This window comes from Oratosquilla oratoria, unplaced genomic scaffold (genome assembly GCF_046742065.1).
Source record: "Oratosquilla oratoria isolate Oo_2021 unplaced genomic scaffold, ASM4674206v1 SCAFFOLD45, whole genome shotgun sequence".
NCBI lineage: Eukaryota > Metazoa > Arthropoda > Malacostraca > Stomatopoda > Squillidae > Oratosquilla > Oratosquilla oratoria.
The window spans coordinates 7,906,598-7,919,937 of record NW_027467710.1 but is presented as its reverse complement, the minus strand read 5'-3'; the positions used below and the strand labels follow the sequence as shown (position 1 = coordinate 7,919,937).

Below are 13,340 nucleotides of genomic sequence, written 5' to 3'. Positions count from 1 at the left end.
ATGTGTATGCACCATCCACCAGAATATTAAGCTGATGATAGTAGGATCCGGGCTTTCTTGTTGTACAGAAGGTGAAGAGATTCATTTGAGTGATTACACTAGTTGCTTAGCTGCTACTACTTGCAATGAAAAGTCAATTGACTGTTTTTTTCATCAGTGTTCTGATTGCAACTCTCTCTCGAATAATTTTGCTGAATATTTAGAGACAATTTTTGAAAAACACATGATTGATGACATTTCATATAAAAGGTGGATTTCTACAGATCGAACAACATTAGAAACCATCAGTAAATCTGTAAATGAGTTTATTGAAGAATTTTGTTCTAATCTTAAATTATTGAAACGGCATGATTATATTGCAAAGCATCAATCGCAATTTTGCGCTGAGAAAAAGAGAACATTAGGTGATGGAGAAATGTTGATTTTGGCAGATTTTGCTGAAAATTACTCATTCATTTTACAAGATGCAGCTCAGGGGTTTCATTGGAATAATGCACAAGCTACATTACACCCCTTTGTATGCTATTATAAAGATGAGGAAGAGCTTAAACATCTAAATGCTGTAATTATTTCTGATTGTTTACACCACGACACCATTGCAGTACATTTATTTAAAAAAAAAGTTATAGAAATTTTGAAAACAAAAATTCCTGGAGAAATAAATAAATTGATTTATTTTTCAGATGGTGCTGCCTCCCAGTATAAAAATTTTAAAAATTTCATAAACTTGTGTCATCATGAAAAGGACTTTGATATGAAAGCAGAATGGCATTTTTTTGCCACTTCACATGGCAAAGGACCATGTGATGGGTTGGGTGGAACTATTAAAAGATTAGCAGCAAAAGCTAGTCTGCAGAGAGCCTACAACAACCAAATCATGACACCAAGACAACTCTATGAATTTGGAAAAGAAAACATTCCAGGCATACATTTTTTATATGCCTCTCAAGAAGAATGGTCTAAAGAAAAAACATTACTGGAAGAAAGATTTAACATCGCTTGCACAATACCAGGCACTCAGAAACTGCATAGCTTTGTTCCAACATCTCTGTCAGAACTCAAAGTAAAATTTGTATCAAATAGCACTGATGATAAAACCGTAAGAATACGTAAACAGACCAATTTCATATTTGAAGAAATCAAAGGATTTGTGACAGCAATGTATGACCAAAAATGGTATTTGGCATGTGTCCTAGAAACATATTCAGATTTAATGGAAGTAAAACTAACATTTTTGGAACCTAATGGACCTTCTCCTTCTTTCAAATATCCACGAATACCAGATATTTTAATTGTACCAGAGAAGGACATTTTAAGCATTGTAGATCCACAAACTGCAACAGGAAGAACATACAATCTCTCTGATAAAGAAATTAAAAAAGCATCTGAATTATTAAATGAAAAATTATCTTAATAATCATTAAAATCCAGGGTGGGTGGAGGGACCTGTGGCTTTTTCTGCTGAGCTATCAGGGGTGGCCCCTTAGGCGATGGGGATACCAAATTGTGTACAATTTGGTAGTGGCTTTGCCACCATGGACCATAGCAGACATGCTCAGTCATGAGTATGATACTTTAATAGTATGATAAGTTTTAAATAGTCAGGTATTTAGTGTAAAATTAATTAGGTAGAATTACAATTTACAAACAATAAAACACAAAATGACGGCATTTTAAATTTTTCAAGGTCAGTGGTCGTTCACAACTTTTTTATTTGACCTTGAAGGTAAAAAGTGCATAGAATAAACGTTGTAGAGCTAATCATCAGCTTTAAAATGGTATGTTAGTGAACATTTTATGATTAAAAATAACCGAGATTTGAATTTCTAAAAATAATACATATAAAAAAATACCAAAATTTTCTTATACCTATAGTTATTTAAGTGCCTGTAACTTCTGATCCCCTGTATGTCCCACTATCAAATTTGGCATGAAGGTTATTAAGATGATGGTGAATATTTGTACAAAAAATGAAAAAAATCGAAGATGGCGTGTTTTTTGTTATTCAAGGTCAAAGGTCAAGGTCAAATGGTACTTTTTTATTTGACCTCATAGGTAAAAAATGAATAGAATAAAAGTTGCAGAGCTACTCATTAGCTTTACAATGACATATGAACGAATGTTCTACGACAAAAACTAACAAAGTTATGCATGTCTGAAATTAGGCCGTACCTTCAAAATTTCGATTTTTCTCAAAATTGTCGGAAACCATAATTCTGGTTCTATAAAAGATAGAAACGTGAGACTAGTCTCAATCAATTTGTCTCACCGAGTTCTACTTGCACACCAAATTTCATCAAAATCTGTGACAATGAGTTATAAGTCATTGGTAGGTTTCATATGGAATGACCCTGATAATTTACTCAGTTGTGGGATGAAATTAGGACAAAAAGGGATTCTTAATAGATAAAGAACCCCTCCACCCCCTAAACCTGTCCTTTTGTCCTAAGTTCACCCATGAACTAAGTAACATCATCTGGTCTTAGCCTGAACAAATACCTATGAAGTACATCAACTTAAGGAAAGAATTACTTTCTAAAATAACAAAAATACATGATGTACTCTTTGTCCTACACATACAGACATACACATGCACACATACACACACACAAAGCATCCACAAGTTTTGAAAACAATAACAACACTTATTTTCAACAACATCACCACATATAAAGACAAAAACAAGTAATAAAATTCAGGGAATCTGCTGGTATTTGCAATAAAAAGTACATCGTCTATGGATAATTCATCCCTTAACCAGAATATCTTCAGTTACAAGCACTCCATATTGGTGACAAATCTGTTAACTTGCATATATCCTTTTCCACCTAGACCACAGCACAAAAACAAGTTATTCTAAACACCCTTTTCTTTCTTAGACAATAGCTTTCATGTTAACTTAAAACACTCCAGTTTGAAATATATCACCTCTACTGATGGCTGTTGTCAGCTTTCTCAGGAGACTCCGAGGCTGAAAAAATACTGTAGGCTACTTTTTCTCCTACACAGGAGATGGACACACACCAACTTCATACACATTAATTACTATTCAATGCCCTTCCTATCTCAGCACCTCCTAAAATCAACCCGTACTAAAGACATGAATGCATCAGTATCTACATACATAATACTAAGGGCTTTTTTCCCCTTTAAAGGGAGGTAGCCAAAGTCAAAAGGCATAATTCCACTCCCACCCATTTTATCCCCACCCACTCCACTCCCATTCACAAACCCATCAGTATCAGTATCCACCTAGTAAATTCCACTTGAAAACAGTTACAGCACTTTTTTATTTTCTTTTTAATGGGACTTGGCATAAAATACCATTACTGAACAGACAAGACTAATAAGCATTCAAACTGAACAAACTCTTCACACAAGACATTTGTTACAATATATGGTGGTCCAGGGAAATGGATGTCAAAAATAATGGTCTCCCTGCCACCTGCCTTCATATCCCATTGACACCTTCACCTCCATCTGGAAGTGTAGCTCCAAAGGGCGCTCTGTCTCCAGACCAATCTTAAAAGCTCTATCAACTTTGATTACCGTTTCTCAACATTCTCACATGAGGGGAGCTGACAATCGGTAACTGCTCCCCACCTCATGATAACAGGCAACAGACCCACAAAAAAGAAAAAGAAAAGAAAATAAATAAATAAATAATAAATAAATATATAAAAAAATAAATAAATAAATAAAGAAATAAAATAAAGAAATTAAAAAATTACATCAGTCTATTTCTTCTCAGATCTATGGGAAAGCCCAAAGCTCACTCTTTACTACAGTAGGTTTCCAGTCAGTGAAACCCAAGGCAATAATTATTATCATTATTCTCAATTCCCTATGAAATAGTAAGGAAACAAGTAAAACTCAAAGATTAAATATTCTGCTGTACAGGTTTGACTAGTTTTTCCTCCATCTTCCCTTAAACAAAATGGCTTCATGCTATCCTTCTTTCCACCTTCCTACTTCATAAAAGAATACTAATAGCATATTTCAATCTATTTCATATAATATTTCAAGGTATTGTGCAATTATACCCTGAGCAACTTAATTCTTTTTCAACAGTCATATCATTTTGTTCTATAAATGTTGTCACATGAACCTGTAAAAAATATACAATATTGTCATAACCATCTTCAGCAAATACCCTCACCCTCTTTCCTTAAAAAGAGACAACAAACAATTCACTGCACAGCTGTTGACAGCCTTATACCACAGGTGCAGTCATGAGAAACCCTACAGTTCATAAAGATCATGAAAATATAGCCATTATGCTTAACATGCACACTTTTTCAATATTCAATCCCACAAGAGTCTGCTGTTACTTGTCCAAAATACAAAGAAGTCCTTCCCCAGGTGCCAAAGTGACATTCTTAAAGATAAGGTAACCCTCCTTATCATGGGATGACACTGCAACAGCTCCACCATAGTAAAGGTGAGATATATCCGCATCCAGCAGCTGTGGACTTAGATTAGAGATGACAGCATACTGGTGACGCCGTGGGTAGAAACGGTCAAGTACTACCAGGCCATCTCTTGCAATCCTCATCTGTATAAATACATACACAACACATATTAGCATTGGTTTGCCTAGGCATACTGATGACTATTTCTCATGGTCTCAGTTATGTTGTAAATAAAAGTGTATTCTTCATGAAACTAGATATAACCACCACAGAGTACTTTGTATTACACTGTCCTACATTCACTCTTTCTAGATAGCAACACAAAATTGATTGATTGAGCTACATAATCACTTCATTGAGTCACTTATAGGCTGAACTGGTGGCCACAGATCTCCTGGAAGAGAACTAAAGCATCCGAGTGATTCACCTGGAGATATGAATAAAATCTGTAGGTTAAAAAGATTATGGCCAATTATGTGTAATATCAGTTTCCATAACAAAGGTTCTTACCTTGTAATTTGTTGATTTTGTTGGGTGATAATCACCTTCATAGTTAAAGATCCCATTAACATATATTGGAACCTGTAAAATAAAATCAATTAAACCTCTCTACATAAAACTAACTTTTAAAATAAATCTAGATTTTGGTATACATGTATTATACAATGACCAACACATCTTTTGGTGAATAATATCCGAGACTAAGGTTCAGTGCTGCTAAACTATTAAAAAACAAGCATCTCACTTGGATAGACAAAGGGTAAAGTAGGTGGATAGGATAAATGATGTTATAAGAGCACACAGTGAGGATACTAAACAAGTCAAAATGTATGAATGACAGCTGCAGAGGAATGCATGGACAAAAAAATGACCTACTCCTTAAGAGGGATGCATTAGGGATGAAGAGTTATGCTGGAAAAGAGGCGAGGTGCAATTTTTGCATGGTTTAAGCAGAAAAAAAGTAAAATGGATGCATATGACAGAAGCAAAAAGAGTGGGGAGGATTTTACTTTTATGACCATCCAACTTGCTTTGTGGGTGGTGGTTGATTGACTAGAGGAACATAACTAGAAAAGCACCTTTTCTTGTCGGAGTTTTATCATCTGCCTAACTGGTTCTATTGTGTGGTTGTGATTGTAGACATTGTTAAAATCCCATCCAGGACTAAGGCTTTTCCATGGATCTGTAGTGCTAAAGCCTGCAAATTTTTGGTCTGTCCACTGCATAATTGAAGTCCAGTTATGTGGCTGTAATATAAACCATAGGAATTAAAACCAATGTTAAATGACACTTTAACAGGAAAAAAATATATATTCATTCTAATTCCTAGATACATGAATAAATGAGTTACTCTGTAAAAAGATGTTCCCTTGCACCACCTAACTTCAAAGCAATTTCTTACCTCCACTTTCCCTTGCTTAGGGCCATGGAGGTTGATTTCATCTCCATAATGAACAGAGACAGTGCCAGGCAAAGTCAAGAGAAATATGGTAGCCCCAATGGAGCTATAGTGTTGTGCACCAGGACTCGAGTGGCCAGCAGCCAAAGTAGCAACATGCCAGTTGATCCATGGGAAAGACTGGTGGGCATCCCAAGCCACCACAGACTGGATCCGTTCTGGAAGCTTTTCAATGCCACTCATGTCCAGTGGGGCATCGATCAAGTCCACGATTGTGATGAGGCGATCCAGATGAGGGAATTCAAACTCACGCATCTTCTCCAAAAACCCTACAGGTACCTGAATCACATATATACATTATTTTCTATAATTCATCATATAAATGTACATAAACATTAAATCTAGTGAACAAACTATGAGGTAATACATTGCTCAATACAGTAGAAGCCCGATTTAACGAACTAATTCAGCCAAGGTCCAGTCCGCTAAAGTGAATTTTCCGTTAAATTGAGCGAGTGAGCGTTGGTGTAACAGTGTTGCCAGAGCAGATTGTAAAAATAATACGTACCTAAAAATTCCCTACTGTACACACACACACTTACAGTATATATATTATTGTAAGTGAATTATAGGCAGCACAATCGTGAATTGCAAACGAACAGCAATGTGCAGTACTTTGTTGCAACGTGTGTGTGTGTGTGTGTGTGTGTGTGTGTGTGTGTGTGTGTGTGTGTGTGTGTGTGTGTGTCATGTAACAATGATATGAGCTGTCTGTGAATTTCGGGGAATATTAGTCATAGCTTCGTGTTTGGTTCTATGTACATAATTCTAGCGATTAGGACTGGGCAGTTGGTTTTTGGATAGTGAGCGTTATTGTTGTGTTGTTGCAGAAAACGTAGTTCGTTGTTATACAAGTGTTTTTCATGGTGATTACTCTCGCGTACTGATTTTGAATTTCCCCATCAACTTACGGTTTCATTGTTTTGTTTTCCTATTAGACCATCTATTTCTACCTGAATATATTTCTGCTACAATTATACTTTATACATATACTGAATTATATATTATTGTATATATATTATAGTACGTATATATATATATATATATATATATATATATATATATATATATATATATATATATATATATATATATATACCTCCAAAATACTAAATTATAAATTTTTCCTTGACTCCACCACCACAATCTGGTAACATCTAGTAACATTGGACTCTGAGACACGCATGTGGCCAGTTGACGGAAAACGCTCAACTTAGAGGACCGTTCCCGCTAAACTGAGCTATTTCCGTAGACACGCGTCTGGCCAGCTAGCGGAAAATGGTCAACTTTGTGGACCATTTCCGCTAAGTTGAGCATTTTCGTTATTGCTATTTGCAGTTCGCTAATTTGAGCTTCCGCTAAATTGATATCCGTTACATCGGGCTTCTATTGTATATCTATCTATACGAGTACACCAAGGACTTCTTCACAATTATAGGGGCAGCAGCCAAGTCAAAGACACAAAACCACTCCCACCCATTCCACTCCTAACCACCACCCTTGTTTCCCTTTTGTTTTAGTTTCTCATGGATGAAAGGTCATCTCCATCTCTTGCCCACTGCCTGGATTGGAAGCAATGCAGCAAGACACAGCACATCCACAGCAGGGGCTCTCACTTACACAGTGCCCCCCTCCCCACACACACACACTCTGTCTCCTCATGCTCAATATGTCTGTCTATCTATATACCAAAGGCTTCTTTCCCCTTATATGGAAGGTAGCTAGTCAAAGGCAGGCATCCACTCCCACCCATTCCACTCCCACCCACCACCTTTATTTCCCTCTTAGCTTCTCATGGATGAAGGGTCATCCCTGTCTCATGCCCACTGCCCAGGTTAGAAGTAATGCAGCAAGACACAGTACATCCACAGCAAGGCTGCTTCACTTAATTGGCGACCCCTCCTCTCCATCCCTTCATGAAGAAAATAGAGATGATGGGAAGAAATCCCTTTTAGGCTGCATCAAACCATCGACCACACATATCCAACAGGTAACTCCTTTAAGTGTTTTAATGTGAAATGTAATACAGGTAATTCTCCATTACATAAGGAATACATTCCTAAAAACCTTGCCTAAGTGGATATTGCATAATTAATCATAATTTCCCCATTAAGAACAATGGAAATAAGGGAGGTTAGAGTTAAGGTAATTCCTTGTTTTTAATTGGTTTCAAATAACAAATGTGTGTCTAAGGGATGGGAATGCTGGGAGGACTGGAGGAGTACCTATATAGTTCCACTTTACAAAGGAAAAGGAATCAAATGTAATTGTGGTAGGTTTAGAGGGATCAGTTTGTGAGCGCATTTGGAAAGGCTTAAGAGGAGGTTTTAACTGAGAAGATTAGGGAAGGAACAGAAGGAGTAACTGACGAGGAGCAGTATGGGTTTAAAAAAGAAGATGTATGGATCAGATTTTTGTGGTAAGGCAGATTTGTGAGAGGGCTTTGGTAAATGGTAAGGATGTTTTTTGGCCTATATATAGATTTGGAAAAAGCTTAACAGTGTAGACAGAAAGTCACTGTGGGAGGTATTGCAGCTACATGGGATTAGAGAAAACCTGTTATGGGCAGCCAAGATTCTTTATGAGAGTAGTAGAGCCTGTGTTAGGACTGGAAATAGAGAGAGCGAGTGGTTTGAAATAAAGGTAGGGCTGCATCAGGGCTGTGTCATGTCACCATAGCTGCTCCATGGGTGCCTGGAAGGGGTGGTATGGGAGGTAAATAGGAGGGGAATGGGCAAAGGATTGGAGATAGAGTTAGCAGAGAGAAATGGTAGATGAGCCAGTTTTTGTTTGGAAACAACACTGTGCTTGTGGTGGGGTCAGAGTAGGGATTAAGGCAGTTAGTGACGTAGTTCAGGAAGGTATGCAATTGGAGGAAGTTAAAGGTAAATGTGGGTAAAAGTAAGGTGATGAGATGTACCACGTGAGAGGGAGAGAGTGGCTGTGAGTTGAAGGTAAGCCTTAACCTCTTCCGTATGATGATGCCTACATAGGCGTCATGAGGCGCAAGTGGATATACAAGGATGTCGGCATTGGCTTCCTGATTATATTTATTTTGTAGTTGTAGCTGAGTGACCCCCTAATTCTGTGAACTGGCTTGATCACTTTTTCTATGATTATTATTACTCAGAGTGAAAGAGAACAAGTAAATCAGCAGTGACTTTATATTTCATAACATGAGTATTGTGATGCATCATCAAATCATTGTATATCAGACATTCAATACTGCACATGAGAATTTGATTCATATTGAAGAGGTTAAAGGAGAGAGGCTGGAGGAAGTGGATAGTTGTAAGTATTTGGGGTCACATGTACCAGGAAATGGAGTAGGGGTGAAAGTAAAGTGCAGATTGAGAGAACCAGTAAATGTCTTGGGGGACTGAGAAGTGTCATGAGAAATCAGGATTTAGGAATGGATGCAAAGTGATTATATGAAGAGATGATCATGCCTATGAAACTGTATGGGGTGGAGACTTGGATTTTAAGAGAGGCAGATAGGAGAAGTTTGAATGTGCTTGAGATGAAGTGTGTGAGAAGTATGGTTGGAGTGACATGGTTGGATAGAAAAAGAAATGAGGTGAGGAGGAGAGTGGGGGTGGAAAGGGAGATGGCAGATAGGGCTGATGAAAGAGCACTGGGATGGTTTGGACACATGAGTGAAGAAAGATTAGCAAATGAGGTATGGAAACCAGAAGTGGATGGAATGAACCTGAGGGGACGACCAAGGATGTGATGGATGGATGGGTGTAAGGTGCTTTGAGCAAGAGAGGAATGTCTGTTGAGCAAGGAAGGGAGGAGGCAAGGATAGACTGTGTGGAGGATAGTTGTGAATAGATATTTAGATGAAGCCCAAAAAGATTTCTCCCTGTCTTTTCTATTTTCCGCATGAGGGGACGAGGAAAGAGGCTGTCATGAAAGTGAAGTGACTTTGTCGTAGATGTTGTTGTCGTCCTTCCCTAGACTGTCAGGCTGAACAATCCGGTCTTCCTGAGGAACGACACAGCTGGAATGGGTTTTTCCTAAAAATCCCTTATAAAATGTATATTGTGTTGTTGGCATGCATGATTGTGTACAATGCAGTCTGTAATTAGTTGGTTCTTCCTTGTTTCCTCCTTTATATATTGGTACAATGTTGGCATTTTTCCAGTCTTTTGGTATTTTTCTTTCTTTGCATGAGGAACTTATTATGTTGTATATTTTGTCCATTAGTTCTTCTTTACATCCTTTTAGTATGAAATTTGCAATTCTGTCCCGGCCATGTGATTTCTTAATGTCAAGGTCCGTTAATTGATCCATTATTTCTTTTTGTGTTATTGTTATTTCCCTCATGGGGGAGATCACACTTCACTTCCTTCGTCCCAATGCTGTACTCACGTGTGTGCCCATTTGTAAGTGTGCATGTACACAAATGAACACAAAAGTACATGCATATGTGTGCTTGTGTGTTCAGGAATGTCCATGCACTGAGGTGTCCATGTGCATACACAAGCAATGAGTGTATATTTGCCTGTCTGCATATGTATGTACATTCACTGAGCACACTCTTGCCCAAATGGCAAACATATATAAATTTAGGAACGAATATGTGAATATATGTAGGAAAGAAAAAAGAAACTATGAAAAAGCTGTTATAGACAAATGCAAGGATAAACCTAAACTCTTTTACATACATATATCAAGGGCTTTTTCTGCAGAAAAAAAAAAAAATCATTCCCACCCATTCCATCCCTAATACATTCCACTCCCCTCCACCCTCTACCCTCCCTCTTATCTTGGCACCTCCTGGATGATGGGTCATCCCTGTGTCTTGTCCCCTGCCCTGGGTCAGAGGCAGTGTTGCAAGTCACAGCAAGGCCGCTTCATTAAATTGGCGACCCCCCCTCTCCGTCACCCCATGCAGAAAAGCAGATGGGGAGAAATCCCTTTGGGCTGTGTCACATTTTGCTTACACATACTACCTCACACACACCCCATCCCCTCACCCATTCCACCTCATGCATCACAACATCATCCATATACAATCATTCTCCATTCACCCCTGTCTTCTGTCCTCTCCCGTCCTTCCTCAAAAGACATTCCCCTCTTCCCCAAAGCCCCCTTCACCCCATCCATCCATCTCATCCTAGGACGTCCTCTCATGTTCACTCCCTCCACATCTGCCTTCCATACCTTCTCAGACATCTCATCTCAAACATTCAAACTCCTTCTCTTCCTCTCTTATGTTCTCTGTTTCTGCCCCATACAGTGCTGTTGACACAATCGCTCCTTCATACGATCTCCTCTTAGCATCCATTCCCAATTGTCTATTTCTCATTATACTTTTTAATTCACCAAGGCATTTACTCACTTCTCTCAATCTATATTCTACCTCCACCTCCTCTCCTCCCTTTCCTGCCACATTTGCACCCAAGTATCTAAAACTATCCACTTCCTCCAGTTGCTCTCCCTTAATGCTCACTTCCAGTCTGTTCCCACTTTCACCCCTTGTACATCTCATCAAACTCTTTTACAGATATGTAAATGATAAATTAAAAGACAAACACAAAATAGTGAAACTGCGTGAAGGAGATAAAGAATACATAGATGACAAAGAAATGGCTGAAGTTATGATCAGATATTTCAGGTCTGTTTTTACAATTGAGAGCTCACAAATTTGGGAAGATGGACAATGAGAAAGATCCCCCAAAATGAAAGAAATAGAGGTAACACAGAAAGAAATAAGAGACCAAATAAAAAGAGACCAAAAAGAAAAAGGCATAGAAACCACTCCCACCCATTCCATCCCCTACATATTCCACTCCCCTCCACCCTCCTTCTCATCTTAGCACCTCCTGGATGACAGGTCATTCCTGCATCCTGTCCACTGCCCTGGGTCGGAAGCAGTGTCGCAAGACACAGCATATCCACAGCAAGGCCACTTCATTAATTCGGTGACCCCCCCCTCTCCATCCCCTCATGCAGAAAAGGAGAAGACAGGGAGAAATCCCTTCGGGCTGCGTCAAATTATTCATACATACTTCCTCACCCCCCATCCCCAACCCACTCCCCCTCATGCATCACAGCATCATCTATACACAACCTTTCTCCATTCACCCCTATCTTCTGTCCTCTCCCGTCCTTCCTCAACAGACATTCATCTATTTTGTAATGCCATTTTTACCCCATCCATCCATCTCATCCTAGGATGCCCCCTCATATTCACTCCTTCCACCTCTACCTTCCACACTTCTTTTACTAATCTTTCTTCACTCATTCTTTCCATGTGTCCAAACCATCCTAATACTCTTTAATCAACCCTATCTCCCAATTCCCTTTCCACCCCTCTTCTCCTCCTCACCTCCTCATTCCTCACTCAATCCAGCCTAGTAACCCCTATCATACTTCTAACACATTTCATCTCAAACACATTCAAACTCCTTCTCTCTTCCTCTCTTATGTTCCATGTTTCTGCCCCATACAGTGCTGTTGGCACAATCACTCCTTCATATAACCTCCTCTTAGTATCCATTCCCAGATGTCTATTTCTCATTACACTTTTCAATTCACCAAGGCATTTACTTGCTTCTCTCAATCTACATTCCACCTTCACCTCCACTCCTCCCTTTCCTGCCACATTCACACCCAAATATCTAAAACTATCCACTTCCTCCAGTTGCTCTCCCTTAATGCTCACCTCCAGCCTGCTGTCACTCTCTCCCCTTGTACATCTCATCACCTTACTTTTGCTCACATTTATCTTCAGCTTCCTTCTTTCACACACCTTCTCAAACTTCACTAACTTCTTCAATCCCTCCTCTGATCCTGCTACAAGTGCAGTATTGTCAGCAAACAACAACTGGCTTATTTACCACTTTTCTCCATTTTCTTTAACCATCTCCATCGCCCTACCCACTACCCTTGCATTCACCTCTCGCACTACCCCATCCATGTACTATAGATTGAACAGCCAGGGCGACATAACACATCCCTGACGAAGTCCCACCTTTACCTCAAACCATTCACTGTCTCCATTTCTAATCCTATCACAAGCTCTACTACCCTCGTAAAAACTCCTGACTGCTCTTAACAACTTTCCTCCTATCCCACATATCTGCAGTACCTCCCACAATGCCTTCCTGCCAACCCTGTCATAAGCCTTTTCCAGATCCATAAAAGCCCAAAAAACATCCTTACCTTTTCCTATAGTTTTCTCACATATTTGTCTTACCACAAAAATCTGATCTACACAACCTCTACCTGTCCTAAAACCACACTGTTCCTCACCAATTACTCCTTCTGTTCCTCTCCTAATCCTATCAATCAAGACCCTCTCAAAAGCCTTCCCAACTACACTCAACAAGCTGATCTCTCTGAAACTACTACACTCACACTTGTTCCCTTTTCCCTTGTAAAGCAGAATGATACAGGCACTCCTCCAGTCCTCCGGCACTCTACCCTCTCTTAAACAAACATTAAATAACCTCACCAGC

At 39.0% G+C, this 13,340-nt stretch overlaps 1 protein-coding gene across 1 annotated transcript in view; it reads right to left on the bottom strand.

Annotated features, from left to right (window-relative positions):
- Positions 1–2,984: 2,984 nt before the first annotated feature.
- The window catches only part of LOC143023123 (uncharacterized), a 31,615-nt gene continuing 21,259 nt past the window's right edge, over positions 2,985–13,340 (bottom strand). Inside the window, exons 3-6 of the mRNA XM_076181632.1 lie at positions 5,815–6,150; positions 5,492–5,659; positions 4,923–4,994; positions 2,985–4,555 (exon numbers count right to left, since the gene is read on the bottom strand). Of these exons, the coding sequence (XP_076037747.1) occupies positions 4,328–4,555; positions 4,923–4,994; positions 5,492–5,659; positions 5,815–6,150 (804 nt within the window). The 3' untranslated portion in view covers positions 2,985–4,327. The remainder of the gene's footprint in view (positions 4,556–4,922; positions 4,995–5,491; positions 5,660–5,814; positions 6,151–13,340) is intronic.